This window comes from Equus przewalskii, chromosome 3, assembly GCF_037783145.1.
Source record: "Equus przewalskii isolate Varuska chromosome 3, EquPr2, whole genome shotgun sequence".
Lineage (NCBI taxonomy): Eukaryota > Metazoa > Chordata > Mammalia > Perissodactyla > Equidae > Equus > Equus przewalskii.
In genome coordinates, this window is record NC_091833.1 from 28,361,603 (window position 1) to 28,379,385 (window position 17,783).

General features: G+C 49.9%; 1 protein-coding gene across 2 annotated transcripts in view; it reads right to left on the reverse strand.

Annotated features, from left to right (window-relative positions):
- CDYL2 (chromodomain Y like 2) overlaps positions 1-17,783 on the reverse strand; it is a 156,848-nt gene that overhangs the window by 11,790 nt on the left and 127,275 nt on the right. For both annotated transcript variants that reach the window (XM_070612351.1, XM_070612350.1), the window contains exons 3-5: positions 16,603-16,820; positions 8,631-8,803; positions 2,191-2,401 (exon numbers count right to left, since the gene is read on the reverse strand). In XM_070612351.1, coding sequence (XP_070468452.1) covers positions 2,191-2,401; positions 8,631-8,803; positions 16,603-16,820 — 602 coding nt within the window. The remainder of the gene's footprint in view (positions 1-2,190; positions 2,402-8,630; positions 8,804-16,602; positions 16,821-17,783) is intronic.

A 17,783-nucleotide genomic window follows, 5' to 3' on the forward strand; every position in this document is an offset into this window, starting at 1 on the left:
AGTGAGCGCCCGCTAAGTCCCAGGGGCCCCCAGCACCTAGAGGGTTCCACCCGAGGACCTCAGTCTGGGGCGGGGAGAGAGACAGGGCCTCAGGAGTCCGAGGGACAGAGAAGGCCCTGCCCTCAGTCTGCTGGGCTAGGAAAGCAGGCAGGGCCGGAGCTGAGCTCCCAGGCCTTGGGAGTGACCTTTTGGAGTTGCTGGGATGTGAATGTCGAGGCCAGAGATGAAACGAGAAAAGGAACAAAGAGGGGGCTCGCAGAAACCTTTTGAGCTGAAATGAGGAGCTCAAACTCAATCTAGAGGACCTACCACAGGCTTCGCGAGAGACTCACAGAGATCACATACTGGAGGATCAAGGAGACCTGGCACTCAGTGCTAGAGAAATCGGGAATGGCGAGGGGAGGGGAGGAGCGTCCAGAAGCATCTGTCAAACAGAGCAAACAAACAACACAGGGGCTGACCCCGGAGCCAGTGAGTTCAGCAAACAGTCATGGGTGTCCACTGCAAGAGAAGGATGGCGGGTTTCTTCGATCACACTAGACGAGAGCACCTACATCCACACATGTGGGCGCTGGGACTTTCCAGAACTGGTTTTGGGGGAGTCAAAGGCACCAGGTCTGCTTACCTTCCTTCTTATAAGGGACAAGCTGTTAACAAGTGAGATGCAAGTTGACTTGAGACAGTATCATCTTGCTCAAACAAACAACAGGCAGAGACCCTTAATCTCAGACTCACTCCTCAGTGCGGGTTCTCCTTTATAAACATACTGGTTAAGAGCACAGACTCTGAAAGCAGACAGGTTGTGTTCAAATCCCACAACTGCCATTACCACTGTGTGACCCTAGACAACTCACTTAACCTCTCTGAGCTTCAGTCGCCACAACTGTCAAGTGGGGATAACAACTGTCCTACCTCCCAGGGTTGTGGTGAGGATGGACTGAGTTAAAGGCTGTCAAGCACTGGCCACAGTGAGTGCTTTCCAAGTGTTAGGTGTTATTAGTACTCGCCCCTGCCCAGCCTTGCTTCTGGTTGCTGGTGCAGAATCTGACTGCAGCCTACAATGGATTCCACGACCTCACCCAAACATAGCTCTGTCTGCTTACTGACCCGTGATATGACAAGCTCCTCAAGTGCCCGGAGCTTAGCTTTCTACCTCCAAGACGGAAATCATAACAGGTTCCACCTGGGGTGGAGACTGCCTTGTGATCTCCAAAATCCCTTCTGTGTCTTCCTGGACACACAGCAAGACTACATTTCCCAGCCTCCCTTGCAGGTGGGTGTGGCCACATGACCAAATCCTGGCTAATGGAATGTGAGTGGAGGTGAAGATGCACCACCTCCAGGCTGTCCTCCAGGCTCTCTCTTCTCACCCACTGGCTGGAAAGGAAGGCAGATCTACCAGATGGAAGATACCTGCGTTTCTAGTCAGTATCTACACTGGACTGTGGCAAGAGTGGGAAAGAAATTTTTGTTGTTTGGACCCCTGAGATTGTGGGATTTTTTGTTATAGCGCACAGCCCACCCTAACACAGGACCTTATCGGGCTGTTGAGAGGGATAAATGAGATGACTTATGCAAAGTACTTAGTTAAGTGAACTAACTTAACTTAGTTAAGTGCTTAGTTAAGTGAACAAACTTAAGTTTAGTGCTTAGTTAAGTGAAATAAGTGCTTAGTTAAGTGAACTAACTTAAGTTTAGTGCTTAGTTAAGTGAAATAACTTAACTTAGTTAAGTGCTTAGTTTAGTGAACTAACTTAAATTTAGTGCTTAGTTAAGTGAATAACTTAACTAAGTGCTTAGTTAAGTGAACAAACTTAAGTTTAGTGCTTAGTTAAGTGAACTAACTTAACTAAATTAAGTGCTTAGTTAAGTAAACTAACTTAAGTGAACACAGTACATGTTCAATAAGTAAACATCCCCATCACCCTCTCAGTCCTCAGCCACCTGGCCCCTGAGATCCGGCCCCCACAGCCTGAAGGCTCTGAGATCAGCTGCGCCGCATCCCAGCTCCTCTGGGGGGGTGGGCAGAGGAAGCTGAGACCACCAGCAGATTCCACAGGCTGGGAGCACCCCTAGGTTTCTATCCACCTGAAGGACCATATCCTAAACGCAGGGTAGAGGAGGGGGCTTGTCGGGACCCAAATCCACGCATCACAGAGAGGAAGCCCACGGGAGAGACGAGAGACTTACCAGCGCGACGCCCAGGATCTGGGGGAAGGTGTACGAGGAGCAGCCGGCGGGCGTGAGGCGGATGGTGGCATAGGGGGTCTGAAACCAGGCCTTCTCGCTGGCCCACACGATGTCGCAGAGGGGCAGGATGGAGGCGCCCAGGCCCAGGGCGGGCCCATTGATGGCCACCACAATGGGCTTCTTAAACTGGATAAAGGCCTTCACGAAGTCCCTAGGAGGAGAGAGAAGACTCTCTTTAACAGGTGCCCAGGCCTGTGGGGACCCCTTGACACCCTTCATTCTGCGGAGGCTGAAAAAAGCTGTGATGCACCCGCAGGTCGTCAGAAGGGAGGGGCACCAGGCAGGGTCCCTCTCTCCCAGCAACAGGTGTGAAGCACAAGTGCCAGCTTTTCAGAGAGAGGGAAATTCACGGGGTGACCACATGTCCCAGTTTTCCCAGATGATCCCAGGTTTATGGGACCTGTTGTCCCAATATTGGACCCAGTTACCACATCCTTCCACTCCCTAGTTACTGACAAATTGTAGATATCCTAAGGAAGACAACCTGCATGTTAAGGTTTGGAACCAGAACCAGAAATAGAACCAAAAGGCAAGTGTTACAAGGAGGCACACTTGAACTCAAGGAGAGAAGGGATGTTTGAAGCGCCCTGGCCGAGGTGGAGTGGGCGGCTTTGGGAGGGATGAACTCCTCATCACTGGAGGTGTTCCAGTTTTGGCTCGCTGATCACTTTGGGTGATGTTGCAGAGGAAATCCAGGTTTCAGATGGTGGGCACGGGTGGGGACTGATGACATTTAAGATTTCTTTCCTTCCTAGAATTGTCTGATTCTCAATTACCTAAAAGGATGCCAGACTCATTAAGGGTGGCTCTAGAATGCTGGCGAGGGTCTGTGCGTTAGGGTGGCTTTGATCAAAATTGGGGAAGGACGCTGGGCTCCCCTGGAGGCGTGAGACATCTGGAACCATGGCCATGGGATTCAGCAGTATTTTGTCTCCCTGCTTTCCGCACTGAGCAAGGCTACAGCACGCACCTTCACCTGTTAAGCAGAGACTCCGCAATAACCTCTACTTCCTTTGCCTTAGAACGCTTTTCACTTTCCCCCTAGTTGCTATATAAGATCCATAACATTTTAATAAGCATCTGGACATGGAGGGAAGATCCAAGACATCTAGGAAAGCCCGCCTCTTTCATTATCCTCAGGTGGGAGATTGGAAACTGCCAAGAACTCACAAGAATAAAGTCCAAACTCCCGACCGTGATTTGGTCTGCCTCTGCTCACCTCTCCAGGCTTATCTCACGTCTCTCTCACCCCTGCTCACTGTGCATGAGCCGCACGGGCCTCTGAGAGTTCTTGGAAAACTCTCCCATTATCACAATTTGCAGTTATCCTAATTATCTGCTTGCTTTCTTGTTTTTGAATTCTCCTCCCCCTTCAGCTCCTTAAGGAAACCCACAGGTCTGCCTTGTGCACCGCTTTGTCTCTACACCTACCAGGACGAACACTCAGTAAACAGCTGCTGAATACATAAAGGATTCTCCCAGAACAAGAGCAAAGACTGCAGATGTGTGGCAGTGACACACTAGCTATTCACCAGGCCTGGCTTCCCTGTCCTCTTCTTCCTGGGTCCACTGCTGGAACACGCTCCCCAGCGTCCCTTGCAGCTGGCTGTGACCAAGTAAACAAGCGCTGGCCAAGGGAATGTGGGTGGAAACCATATACGCCCTTCCAGGCCTGGTGCATGGAAACCTCCCACCATGTGGTTCTCCAAGCCCTCTCATCTTGACGAGCATGGCAATCTTGGAAGAGCCACAAGGTGGAAGGAGGCTGGGTTCCTGAGTCACCACTTGGAGGACAGCCATGGGCTGATCAGTAACACCTGCTTTAGGTTCACCTATGTGAGAAGTAAATTTCTCATAATATATATTTGAGCTATAATATATATTTGAGTTTTATTATTAGAGCAGCTAATACTTAACTAATACAAAGGTAGAGCTGATTTATCCCTTCTCAATTGATACTATTCCCCCCTAGTTCTTAACAAATGATGTGGGTGTCATGGTGACATGTTGGGATTGGATTCAACCGTGAGAAGACTGCTTAACATTTCGCTGCGGTGGGGGAATCTTATGACTTATATGTCATCATGAAAGTATGCACCCTCACCTCAGGCTTGAGACATCTCATTTCTGACTCCTGTATGACTCTTTCTGAGTAGATGATGGGTTATCTCAGCCGCTGCTGGCCCCACTTCAGCTGACCCCCAAAGGACAGTGCTACAAAGAGGGAGTCCTGGCACCATGGCCCTCTTATTCCTGGTTTTCCAATGGTCCATTTCCTGGCTTGGCTTCCTAACTTCACAGCCTCAGTCGCTGGTTTTAACAAGTACTTCTTACCAGATGCAATTTGGAGTCTGCAGGGGATGTGGGGCTTCTTTATAGGGTCCTTGGAACCACAGGGTTTGGGTGATCTTTGGCAGACGTCCCATTCCTAAACACCCTCATACAATTCTGGCATCTTGGATCTCAGAGTTGGGAAGGACTGTAAGAGTCATGGAGCCAAATCTTCCCCTTGGGGCAGAATTCCCTCCACAGCATCCCGAGGATGCATCCTCTGGCCTCTGTTGACCATCTTCAACAAAGGGGGTCCATCCCTGCTGTGGGCCTCACGTGGGAATCTCTGATACCCCCATTCCCTCTGCTCCGTCATCCACATGACAGTCCTTTGGGAATTCACCTGAGCCCTCACAACCTTCTGGAAGCTTCCCCCTCTAGACCCCAGAGACTTTCGCTTTGTGTACAACCTAAGCTCTGTGCAGGAGCATCAGGGACCCCTGAGGCTAAGGGGCCCAGTGTGCACAGCTCCAACCCTCCATCTCCAACCCCTCCTGTTTCAATGCAAGCAGCCTCATCAGTTCATTTCCTTGATAGAAAAATGCGAAGCACAGACCACTCTCCCCATCCATTTCCTCTCACCTCGAGCAGCAGATCTCTATCGCAAGGGCCCAGGGGATGGGGGAGCCAGACGGCAAACAGGATATTGCATTACAGACGCTGCTGCTCAGATATCTGATCCTGACTCGGACAGCGGGGCTGCGCTAGGGAGATGGCTGGCTGTCCTCCCCAGCATCCAAGTCCATCAGGCTGACCCCGGCCCTCGCAGCTTCCTCCGCTCAACCCGAGCCCTGCGGCTTCTGCCTGCCTGAGCTGCTGGACTGTTCTGATGTGGTAGAAGCAGCAGGAACTTTGACGTCTCCAAGACGTGGGGCCAAGTCTCGACTCTGTCCCTAACTAGTGGTGAGATCTTGGACAAGTTACCAGTCTCTGAAGCCTCACTTTCCTCCTTGTAAAATAGGGAAGCCGATGGTGTGTCCCCATAGGCTGTATGAGAATTAAATGAGACAGTCCACACAGGGCACCAGCACAGTGCCCAACACCCGGGGAGCCCTGGATCGCTGCCGCTGTGGTTACGGCCAGTGCATCTGCCGGGGAGGGCAGACGTGGCTTTCGTTCCATTCTCAGTGTCTGTGATGTGTTCTCCTGGCCCAGAGAAGGCTCAGAAGCAAAATTCTGCACATGGGGATGTTTGGATTTCATGCGGAGCAACTGGCATTTCCTTTGTGACCCGGTTGCCCATTCCCTTTAACTAAGCCGTGGGGTGCGGCCCTTTCACTGCCAAAGCTCAGAGCCAGGTCAGCCGGTACAGAGCCTGTGAGCACCAGATCCACACGGTGACAGTCATCCCAGAGCCCCAGAGGGTTGCTCTGGAAGCCTGCTCCATAGTTAGACCCAGGCTTAGCTAGAACTCGTGGCCAGAAATAACAGTAGTAACAATGAAAACAATTCTTTATACCTATTCTAAGTACTTAGGATGTGCCAGGAAGAGTCCAAGCGTTTCACATGGCTTATCTGATCACTCTTGGTCCAGCTAGCCACCAGCAGGCCACCACATCACCTGTGAGGAGTTCAGGTGAGGGCAGCCTCCCTTTCAGGGCGGGCAGGCAGCTCTGTTTGGGTCCTGGATAGAGGCTTCTGCTGAATGAATCACCGAGCTCTTCCCACATCTGCTAATTCATTCAATGAACATCTGCAGAGTGAACACGGCGCACTGGGCCATGTGCGCACATGTTTTCTTTAGGAAACGATGAGGACGGGGTGGGAGCACTGCTGGGGCGGGGAGTGTGTGTGTGGGGGGGTGTTGCTGCGGCTGTGCAGCATGCCCAGATCCTGGAGGTCAGCCCAGCCGAGAGAAGGCATGTCCCAAGAGAATTACGAGAGATGTCAGTAGCTTATAAGATTCGATGGCCAAAAGATGTTTCAGCCATGCTAGATTTTAAACAAAGTTCTCTCGCAAGAGACTTCTCAGACGGTAAATACGTTAACATGCCGGGAAAATCTGCAGGAGTGGGACAGAGCTGCCAGCATGGCCCAAACTCACTTACTGACCATGCCCTTTACTCACGATGCTTCTCTGCCACATTGTGTCCCAGACTCTGAAGTGTGGCTGCTGGAGGGAGCACCACAGAGTTGGTGGAGCCGAAGCCCCCCCATAGGAGTTTGGTGGTGACCCCATGGGCATTCTTCTCTATGGGGCCATATTGTCTGCACCCCCACCCATTTCTCTCAAAGCTCCTCACCTCCCCCTTATCCTTTCTATCACCTTCCTCTTCACCCACTTCTCTTATAACCACCTTTTCTCTCTTGCATAAAAATAAGGATCTTTTTGTTTCTAAAACTTAGTGCTGTCAGTCAGCGGTACAGAAACCTCTTGGTTAGCATGGGGCAGGGTTTGCAACCCTGGCTGCACACTACAACCCCCGAGGGAACTTTAATAGCAAAGATGTGCTGGCCCCACCCCACACTCTTTAATTCAGGATCTCTTGCGGGTGCTGCCAAGCAGCTGGGTTTTGGAAAAGCTCCCTGGGGATTCTCTGTGCTGTCGCTGCTAAGAATCAGTGGCCTAGGGGACATCCCCATTCCCTCTCCCCACGTCCCTACCAGATCATGAATGAGGAACTACCACTCCCTTTGAAGCATGAAGAAGAATGCCCTGTGCCATCTCTGCCTCCACTCTGCCTAAGAGAAACTCATCCTCCTGACGGGATGGCAAATGCCTGAATTCCACTGACTGTGTGGTCCAGAGGTGGGCTAATGGGTTGAGCATCTCCTGGAGTTTGGGACTTCCGGAAATCTAGCTAATGCCTCCACTGAATTCACCAACCAGATGATGGCGGCTACAGCCGAGGCTGTCCTCAGGCCCCATCTCTGATGGCCCCATAAATGAGGAGAGAAGCTTAGTGGGGACCCTGCTGCTCCCCTTGCTACAGGACAAGGCAGCTGCATCATGTGGACATGACAAGCAGGGGACACCCCGCCGTGGACATGGCCAGGGCTGTCTGCACCCAGGAGCCCTGAGCGCAGCATGAAACCACGAAGCCTGTTCTCATACAGCGTTGCGGCTTTTCAAGTCTCCTCTGCAAGAATTCTGCAACAGGAAGCCCATGGATGTCCTGGAGCAGAGACCCCAGGGGACGCTTCAGCCTGAAGAGGGACTCGGAACCGCACATACGAGGGTGTCCCCACGTCATCTCTTGGAGACTCCGCTACCCCTGGAAGCCCCCCACAGCCAGGTGGGGGAATCAGCCTCCGTGTGACGCTGCCACAGCACAGCAAGACTGGAGGCCCCAAAAAATCCCCGACACCACGTGGAATAAGACCAGGTGGCATTACTGAACCATGACTCTGAGCACGGTGCAGGTGCAGCAGCGAGCCCGGGTGCCCTTCCCAGGGCGGAGGACAAGGGACAGCCTCCGCTGGAAATCACACCCACCTGCTTTTGATAAATCTGTAAAGAGAAGGGAACTAACCACCCTTCAGAGTCCCAGAAGAAATACTGATTGCTGCAATGGGATGTCACCCGCAGGATCCCAACATTTGCCTCAAAGGTAACAAGAGAGGGGGAGACACGGCCAACCCCATCTGGTCTGCAAATGCACAGCCTCCCAGGGAACCCTTCCATCGTCCTCCCCAGGGCTGAGCCACGTCAGCTCCAGGGCACAGGAACGCCCAGAAACTCAAAGATTTCACCATCAGCCAGAGGGCAGGAGCACTGTGGATAATACATAGACATTACTAGACACGGGGCTTAACCTAAGGAAATAAAATCTCTTTTCAATCGAAAGAATAAAGTGGGATCCAACCTAGAAAGCAAAGGCATCTCTAATTTTGGCAGGAAAATACAAGATGCCTGACTAAAATCTCAATTTCAGATAAATAACAAATTTTTTTTAACATAAGTACGTCTCAAATATTGCACGGGACATCCTTATGCTACGAATTCTTCATGTTTGAAATTCCAATTTAACTGAGTAGCCTGTGCTTTCACCTGCTAAATTTGGCACCCGAGGAGGGCCCCAGCGTGTGCGAAAAGGAGCACAGCTCACCTGATGGCTTCCGCGATCCGGGTGCTCTCCTTTCGCCGGTCACTGGACAGCCGGCCGATTAGGTAGGAATAGTCCAGGCCGCTGCAGAACACGCTGCCCACCGCGCTGAGGAGCAGCAGCTTGCTGTCGTCCGTGGCCGCGTTGCAGAGTGCTCGCCGGACCTCCTTCATGATCTGCGGGCAGAGGAGGATTTGCAGGAATGTTAAGCACCAGTCCTGTGAGCCCCGGGCTTTCAGACCGGTGGCCTCACTCCTGAGGGTGGAGGTGAGTACTCTGCTCTGCCTGTGCAGGGAGTACCCCCCACCCAGATACAAGCCACGTCCAGGCCACACAAAGAAATACCATAACCAGGGACCCTGTACTACCCCCGAGGCAGGCACAGAGTGCTAATAAGGTGGTGGTGGGTCACTGGGCAGACTGGGAAGCCCGGCTGGGAGTCGTTTAATCCCCACAAATCTCTGCAAATCTTCTTCCAGCATTTGCTTGTTCAGCCCTTTCCAAGGCATGGGAAGGGAGTCCGCTGCACAGCCCAGGTGAGGTATGTTAGCCATCTCTAGGAGGCCCGGCCCTGGCACATCCTTAATCCAACTAAGACCCTTGCATGGCTAGCAGATGGCACACAGGAAGTGGGCTTTGGCATCAGACCCAGAAAATTTTCCAGGTGCTGAGGGAAATGACCATCAAATACTAATTCTGTATCCAACTAAACTATCATTCAAAAGCAAGGGTAAAGATCAGGCAATTTCGGTAAAAGAATGTTACCACTCTTAGACCTTCATGGAAAGAACTAAAAAAGGATGCACTTCAAGAAGAAGAAAACTATATCCAGAAAGAAAAAACTGATACGCAAGGAACATAGCCAGCAAAGAAACTGGTGAATGTGGATGATACGTGAACATGTGGATAAATCAACAGAAGAATTGACTGTAAAAGTCACCATCCTGATATCGACGCGTGGAGGCTGGGGGTTTGCCCAAGGTAGAACTCTAGTCCTAGGAGAGAAGAGTGTGTACAACGAGAGGAGGGATGACTGTGGAGCACGCAGGTGTGCATGTCTGGAGTGGTGGAGAGGGAACGGCCACATTTAGGCTTCGCTCGGGGTACAAAACTTAAGGAAAACTTCTTAAAAGTACATGAATTATAATGAATGGGGGGATGTAAAATAAAAGCTCAATTACTCAATCCAACAGAAGTTAGGGAAGGAGAAAAAATACATGCAGAGAACACACGGTAAGAGAAAACAAGGCATGCCCTCACCTGGATGGAGCTGAGAGTCCAGTGGGGGGACAGTAAGTGAGCAGCCTTTTAAAGGACCATTATTAATTACCCAGTAGGCATAATCATAGAGGACAGTGGGGAAATATTATGAGAGCACTGCTTTTTAAATTATACTTTTAAAAGAAGCCCCCATTTCGTAAGCATTAGAAGTGCTAGGACCGCATCGAGTCATTTCCATATAATATTCTATTCCAAACAAAAACCCTGTAAGGTCGGGAGTGGTATCCCAATCTTGCAGGTGAAGGGAGGAGGACTCAGAGAAGTGAAGTAAGTTGCCGGAGGTGACCAGTCAGGGGAAGAAGCAGGATGCAGACCTCATCCCGCTGGCCCTTCTCTCTCTTCTACTCCATACGGAAGGATGACTTCCATGAATGGGTAAATCTTAGTGGAACAAACAGGGTGAGACGTCAATCTGAAACGAGACTCTCCTGGCCTGCACTCTGTGAGGACAGGGAAGCACTTTCCCCTCTAACCGGGTACAAGCCATGGCCATTCATTGTGAGCAGCAAAAACGCTAAGAGGCCACTATCTCGTGGGTCCTTCCATCCATCTGCCCCCAGAAACAGACATGCTCTCACCCACATGTGAACTCTGTTCTCTGGGAGGCAAACACAAGAAACCCTGCTGTAAAGCACAAGCTGCCTCTCCACACCGGACTCCGAGTGGCCTCTCCATCTGTGGTCACACTTCCTTGTCAGTTAGTGAAAACAACATGCAACAAAACAGCCACCTCCTTTAAGAACCAAATGGAAATAAATCTGTGTTTTATTCATGCAACAACAGTACAAAGTACATTTTTTTAATTTGAAAAAAATTATATCTACTTAGTACACCTTTCCTTTGCCTTTCTTGTGTTGATAATCCAATTGGGACTGATGGCTGGGGTTCCACCTTCTTGAAGGACCCCAAATTTTATAATGTCACTGGTTTGTTTAAAGTAAAATGTTCTAAAATTATTACACACTCCTTTGCCTTCTTCAACACAACACACTGCACACACGTAACCAACTCTCAGTGGTCACCTGCTGGTGTATGACAGATCAGTCCCCTCAGAGGCTCCTGGGATGAGCCGCGATAACCAATGGTACCAGCCCGCCATGCGCCTGAAGTCCTAAATCTGTTCTTGAGATTCCCTGCCTTGTCAGGCGCTGGCTCCGCTGTCAGCATCTGCTGGGGGAGGCACAGTCGTCCTCCACTGCTTCCAGCTTCCGATCTGCCGCGGGTTGGACACAGATAACCAGATCCATCAGAAGTGGGTGTAAAATGAGAGCAGACCAGGGTCCCTGTCTCTACCTCATCTTTACCTGCTCAACTCAGTCACCCGGGGCCCATCTCAACCGCAACCACCTTCGTGAAGGCGTTCCCAAATATCACCAACCAAAGGCACACTCTTCATTCTCCTGACCCCCCAATCCTGCTATGACGCTTCTGACGCACTCCCTTATAGGACAGGCGCATCCTCACCTTATCCTGCCTCCTACCTGACTTAAATCCCTGTGACAGGCAGCCTGTAAGCTGGTCCTCAGGGATCCCCTCCACTGATATTCATGCCCTTCTGTCATCCCTTCCCCTTGAGTGTAGACTGGACCTAGTGACTCACTTCTAAGCGTGAGAATATGACAAAAGGGAAGGGAGGTCCCTTTCAAGAGGAGACTAGGCTACAAAAGGACTATAGCTCATCTGGGCCATCCTCTTGTGCTCTCTCCCCTTCTTGGAGCTCTCGGTCTGGGGGAGGCAAGGTGCCACGTGTGAGCAGCCCCATGGAGAGGCCATTCCACAGCCCACGTGGAGTAGCCACGAGGCAGGGAACTGCTGTCTCTGACCAGTGAGGACCTGACACCTGCCAACAGCCACCTGGGTGAGCTTGGAAGCGGCTCCCCCTCCACCGAGCCTTCAGTCGAGAGTGGAGCCCAGCCCACTCCCTGACTGCGGGCTTGTGAGAGACCCTGAGCCAGAGGCATCCAGCTAAGCCAGGCCCGGATTCTTGACCCACAGAAACTGTGAGATAATAAATGTTTGTCGTTTTAAGATGCTAAGTTTAGGGCAATTTGTTAGGCAGTAATAGACAATACAATCCCTTAAGAACTAAAATAGTATCCTGCTCATCTGCATAACCCTTGAAACACCTAGTCCAGAGCCCTGCACAGAGTAGAATTTAACAAATGTTTATTGAATTGAGTGAACGGCACAGTATTTACCTCCTCAAGAAGTTTATAGTCTAACGGGTGGAATCAGACACTTAACAAATTACCACGCAAATCCACGTGCACTAACAACTGGGATAAGTTCCAGAAGGGAGGGGCGCATGGTGCTATGAAAGCACATGAGAGAGCGATACAACCTGGTCAGGGAGGTGAGGGAAGACTCTCCTGTGGAACTGATGGCTGAGCTGAGATCTTTAGGAACAGCAGGGTCAGCTAAGCAAGGAGGAAGAGAAGGCTGTTTCAGTCAGGAAGACAGGCATGCACAAAGGTCCAGGGGCAGGTGTGAGCATGAAAGAAATCCAGCGTGACTGGAGTGCAGCTGGGGAGAAGAGTGACATGTGATATGAGGTGAGGCTCAAGGGTCAGAATGCACTTACACTACAGGCCACATTAAAGGTTTTAATTCTTTTTTTTTTTTTTTTGAGGAAGATTAGCCCTGAGCTAACTGCTGCCAATCCTCCTCTTTTTTGCTGAGGAAGACTGGCCCTGAGCTAACATCCATGCCCATCTTCCTCTACTTTATATGTAGGACGCCTCCAACAGCATGGCTTGCCAAGCGGTGCCATGTCCGCACCTGGGATCCGAACTGGCAAACCCCGGGCCGCTGGAGCAAAACGTGCGCACTTAACCGCTGCACCACGAGGCTGGCCCAAAGGTTTTAATTCTTAACCAAAGTGATCGGGATCCAGTGATGTGTTCACAGTGTGTATGGGTATACATGTGTGTGGAAGGGGTGACTTGATCAGACTTGTGTTTCCGGCAGGGCACTCTGCCTGCCTTGTGGACAATGGATTACAGGGCAGGAGACGTGAAGGTGGGCAGACCTGTGAGAAGGTAATTGTGATAGTCCAGACAGGACAGCCTAGTAGTGTGAACTAGGAAGCTTATAATGAAAACAGAGAGAAGGAAACATATCAGGGAGCTATTTAAGAATGAAATAGCTTGAAGATAGTGTGGATGTGGTGTATGATAAGAAGGTGTGACATGTGACTTCTGCATGTCTGGGGTGCTCCCGGGGTGGTGGTGCTGCTGTCTGCTGAGGCTGGGAGCACTGATGAAAACCGGGAGTTGAGTGAGGGCATGGGGTCCTCTCCTAACGGGGTAAGAGGATGAGCTTTCCGTCACCAAGACTTTGGGCAATCCATTGTGCTGGCTCTTTTCTTAAGGGGCATATTCATTATTCTCCTGGTTCTTCGCTATTTTCCAGACAGGAAAAATATTACGACACACCCGCTAGCCTCAGAATCTAGTTAACACACTCAGCGATGTATGAATTTCTGCCCATGAGGCCAATCCAATCAATGTCACATATACAACCAGAAAAAGAAATTCAGTTATGACTGTGAAGGCAGCCCCCTCTTGTCCCTCCACAAACGAGCAAGGCCGGGTCTGCCGGTGCCCATTAAACCACCTCTGTTTCACCCTAACAATGACAGGAACATTTGTGGAGGGCCTCCTACGCGCCAGGTACTCTGTGAGCCTCTTTGCAGATGTTACCGCTAATCCTACAAGCAAGATATTGTAGCTCAGAGAGGCAAACGAGCTTCCCGAGGGGACAGAAGGGGTGAGTTGGTGGAGGTAGGATTCGAACCCAGGTCTGCTAGACTCCCAAATCAGTCTTCCTCTGCTAACACCACCTCTTCACTTCAGTAGGATCTTTCTTTTGGGCCCACGTTACCCGGTTAGCCGGCTTATCCATACAGCTAATCCACTCTGGTTGTTGAGACAGCTGAAAACACCAGATCAATAAGAGTTTTCCATTTTCCTCCTGTTCTGTCACCAACACACGCCAATTAGGAATGCAAGCCCGAATTAACCAAGCTCCTGTCTTGGGAGGTGAGACGCCGTGCACCTAAATCGGCAGGATGCCACGCGTTCTCCACGGTGAGTAGGCAGTAGTTAACATGCAAAGCTGATCCAGGGAGACAGAAGGAACTGGGAGATTCACATTATTCGATTCATCAAAGGAAAAGGCTGTGTCTTTTTAAAGCATGCTTTTAAAAAGTAGTGAAGTAGAAAAAATCCAACAAGAATTGGTCTCCTGCGGATGTTTCAGGACGAGCTTAAAATAACAAGGTTTCCAGGTACATAAACATGTGCAGAACAGCCTTTGGGGTAAACCCCAGGTCTGGACTTCTCTGAATCCTATACAGAGGTCTACACAGCAGAGAACCCTGGGATGATTCCAAAGGTGGAGGAGGGAAAGACCCCAAAACACCATGCTTAAAGGAGGGGCAACAAGCAACCACCATCCCCACAAACGACAAACGTCTCTGCGCTTACAGGTTGGCGGTCATTCCTGACTGTCACACCCACCATCCTGTAAAAGAACCAAAGTCTATGCAAATCATGCTGATAGGACGTGTGATGACAAGTTCAAGGACACAGCGCCTCCCACCCCACCCCACCCCACCCCACCCCACTTCCTGGGCCTCGCCGAGTGTACTGGATACACCAGGCAAGGTCAGGCCATCCTACCCATCCCAGTCTGGGTGGGCAGTCACTCCTCGACTGTGTGCCCCACAAGACACAGCCCTGTGGCCGACCCTCCATGTGTTCATTGCTACCAACGAAAGCAGAGTGAAGCATATTACAGGGACAGGGAAAAGGGGCTTTGCAGTTAACTGTCTTCAATGGGGCAGGCACCGGGCTGCGTGCGAGAGACAAAATAGGGAGCAAGAGTGACAGCGGTGCCTGCCCTGCCCTCCCAAAGTGACATTCGGTTATGCCATGTGACCCCAGGCCCGGTAAGTTCTCTAAGCCAGTTTCCTCATCGGTAAGATGTGGATCATAATAAGCGTACATCAGAAGGGACCGGTGGGATGAAACGGGACAATAGCAAATACAAAGCACAAAGAGCCACTGCACTGTCATTGCTTTGTCATTGCGACTCTATGCCGTGCCCCAGGTCAGTCTAGCTGGAGAAGGCCGCTTGGCTGAGTGTTTTCCCACATTTGCGCCATCAAGAGTCCCCTCATCGCTCCCCACTAAGTACCCCACGTTTTGAATGGTGTTGTCGACCCAACTGCATTAAGTATTCATTGTTTCCCAGTTCTGTTCACCTAAGACAATATGATTAGCATCAAAAAGTAATGCAGAAAGAAGATAAATTGGACTTCATCAACATTTTTCAAATTGTCCATCAAAGGACACCATCAAGAAAGTAACAAACCAACCCAGAGAATGGGAGGAAGGATTTTCAAATCACGTATCTGATTACGGCCTGGTGTCCAGAATATTTTAAGAACTCTTAAAACTCAACAATGTAAAAAACTCCAGTTTGGAAAACAGGCAAAAGATTTGAATAGACATTTGTCCAAAGATAGACAAATGGCCTAGAAGCACACACAAAGGTGCCCAACGTGGTTAGACGTTAGGAAAATGCAAATCAAAACCACAAAGAGATACCACCTCGCGCCCACTAAAATGGCTATAACCAAAAAGACAGACAGTAACAAGTGTTGGCAAGGATGTGGAGAAATTGAAACCTCCATATACTTACTGCTGATGCAAATGTAAAATGGTGCAGCCACTGTGGAAAACGGCTTGGCAATTCCTCAAAAAGTTAAATATGGAGTTACCATATGACCCAGCCAATTCCACAATTAGGAAGATATCCAAGAAAACTGAAAACATATGTTCACACAGAAACATGTACACAAATGTTCCTAGTGATATTATTCATAATAGCCAAAAGTGGAACCAACCCAAACGTCCCCAAACTGCAGAACAGATAGATGAAATGTGGCATAGCCAGACAATGAGAAGAAAGGAAGCACAGACACACTGTAACACGAATAAACCTTGAAAACGCTATGCTCAGCGAAAGGAGCCAGTCACAGAAGACCACATATTGTACGACTCCATTTGTATGAAATGTCCAGAGACAGAAAGTAGGTTAGCAGCTGCCAGGGACCTGGGGAAGGGAGTAGGGGAGCGACCACCAACAGGTCACTCATTTCAAAACAGCATTTCCTTTGGGGTGATGGAAAAGTTCCAGAATTAGATAATGGTGATAGTTGTACAACTTTGTGAATATACTAAAACCACTGAATTGTACATTTTAAAAGGGTGAAATTTATGGTAAGTGAATTATATCCCAATAAAAAAAAAAAGTAAGTGAGTTGAGTGAACAGAAGTCCGTCTAAAGCACAGAAATCTGACATGCTGACTACTACGTAGTTTAGCTGGAAAAGCCCCAGACACGATGTTTGGATTCTGGGGCTGCCCCCTGACTAATTATGCAACCCTGCTCAGTTTATTGAATCTCTGTTCACCAGGGCCTTCCCTGTAAAAGGCGACAGTATCGTGCCCTGGTCATAAAGATCAAATAGTGATGTACGTCAAGTGATTAGCAGATTGTGTCCTGTAGCCAAGTTTGTGTGCGTGTTGGCTATTTGCATCGATGTAACGGAGAGAAAGCAGCGCCCCGCCCTGACTGAGGGAGAGGCTTTTCCCGCCTGACCCTCCCTCTGGTGCTGCCCCCTCACCTCGGGCGTCAGCGCGTTGTTGTCCGAGGTCTGACTGGACAACAGGATGTGCGTGAAGCCCTCCTCCTTCCGCACGACGATGTCCCGGAACCGACAGTTGTTCTCGTTCTGGCGGACGCTGTACCTGAGCCTCTTGTCAAAGACGTAGTCCTTCTCTGCCTCCAGCTTCCTCTTCACCGGGCTGTGCAGGGATAACGCCCCGTTGGTCAGCGCAGAACCTTCCGAAGTCAGATAAACAAAGTGAGAAACTGACAAGGCAACGATCGCACAAGAGCGTCGCGAGCAGAGAACGTTCAGATTTCCACGGAAAGGGTGGGATGCGATGGGGACCCCGTGCAGCCTCGGTTCTGGGGTGGTGAAGGGCCGGGGGTTTAACTGCTCCATCCCCAAATTTGGAAGAGGACAGACAGGGCTCTCCGTGAAGGGCCCCATGTGGTCCTTGACTCCCCTCTCCCACACACCCGCCAGTGAGCACCCAGCTTCTGCTCAGATGCCTCCAGCAACAAGGAACGCACTGCTTTGAAAACTTATGGCCACGAAACAAAACAAAACAAAAACTGCAGCTTTATTCACAAGCACCAACAATTGGAAGCAATCAATACACCCTTTAACAGATGAATGGATAAACCAACGATCATACATTCATACAATGGAATATTATTCAGCAACAAAAAGAAACCAGTTATCAAGCCACAAAAACACATGAGCGAATCTTAAATGCATATTGCTAAGAGAAAGAAGCCAGTCTGAAAAGGCTACACACTGCATGATTCCAATTCTAGGACATTCTAGAAAAGGCAAAAGTATAGAAACAGTAAAAAAAAGCAGTGGTTGCCAGGGGTTCAGATGGAGTAACAGGAGGGCAGAACAGGTGAAGTACAGGGCATTTTTTTTAGGGCAGGGAAACTATTCTGTATGAGACTATAATGGTGAAAAAAAGATGTTAAGTGTTTGTCGAAACCCAAAGAACTTCACAGCAGAGTGAATCTTAAAGTACACAAATTTTTTTAAAAACTTAAGAGATTGGGGGAATCCCAGGATGGAATGCAGAATGTCACAGAAGGATCCAACAGTATTACAAATGTGTGAAACGCCCTCACTGAAGCGGGCAGCAGGAAAGGAGCTGACCCGAGTAACTTCAGAAATGAGTGGAGTCTGTAAGACTAAAGGCAAATAGTCTG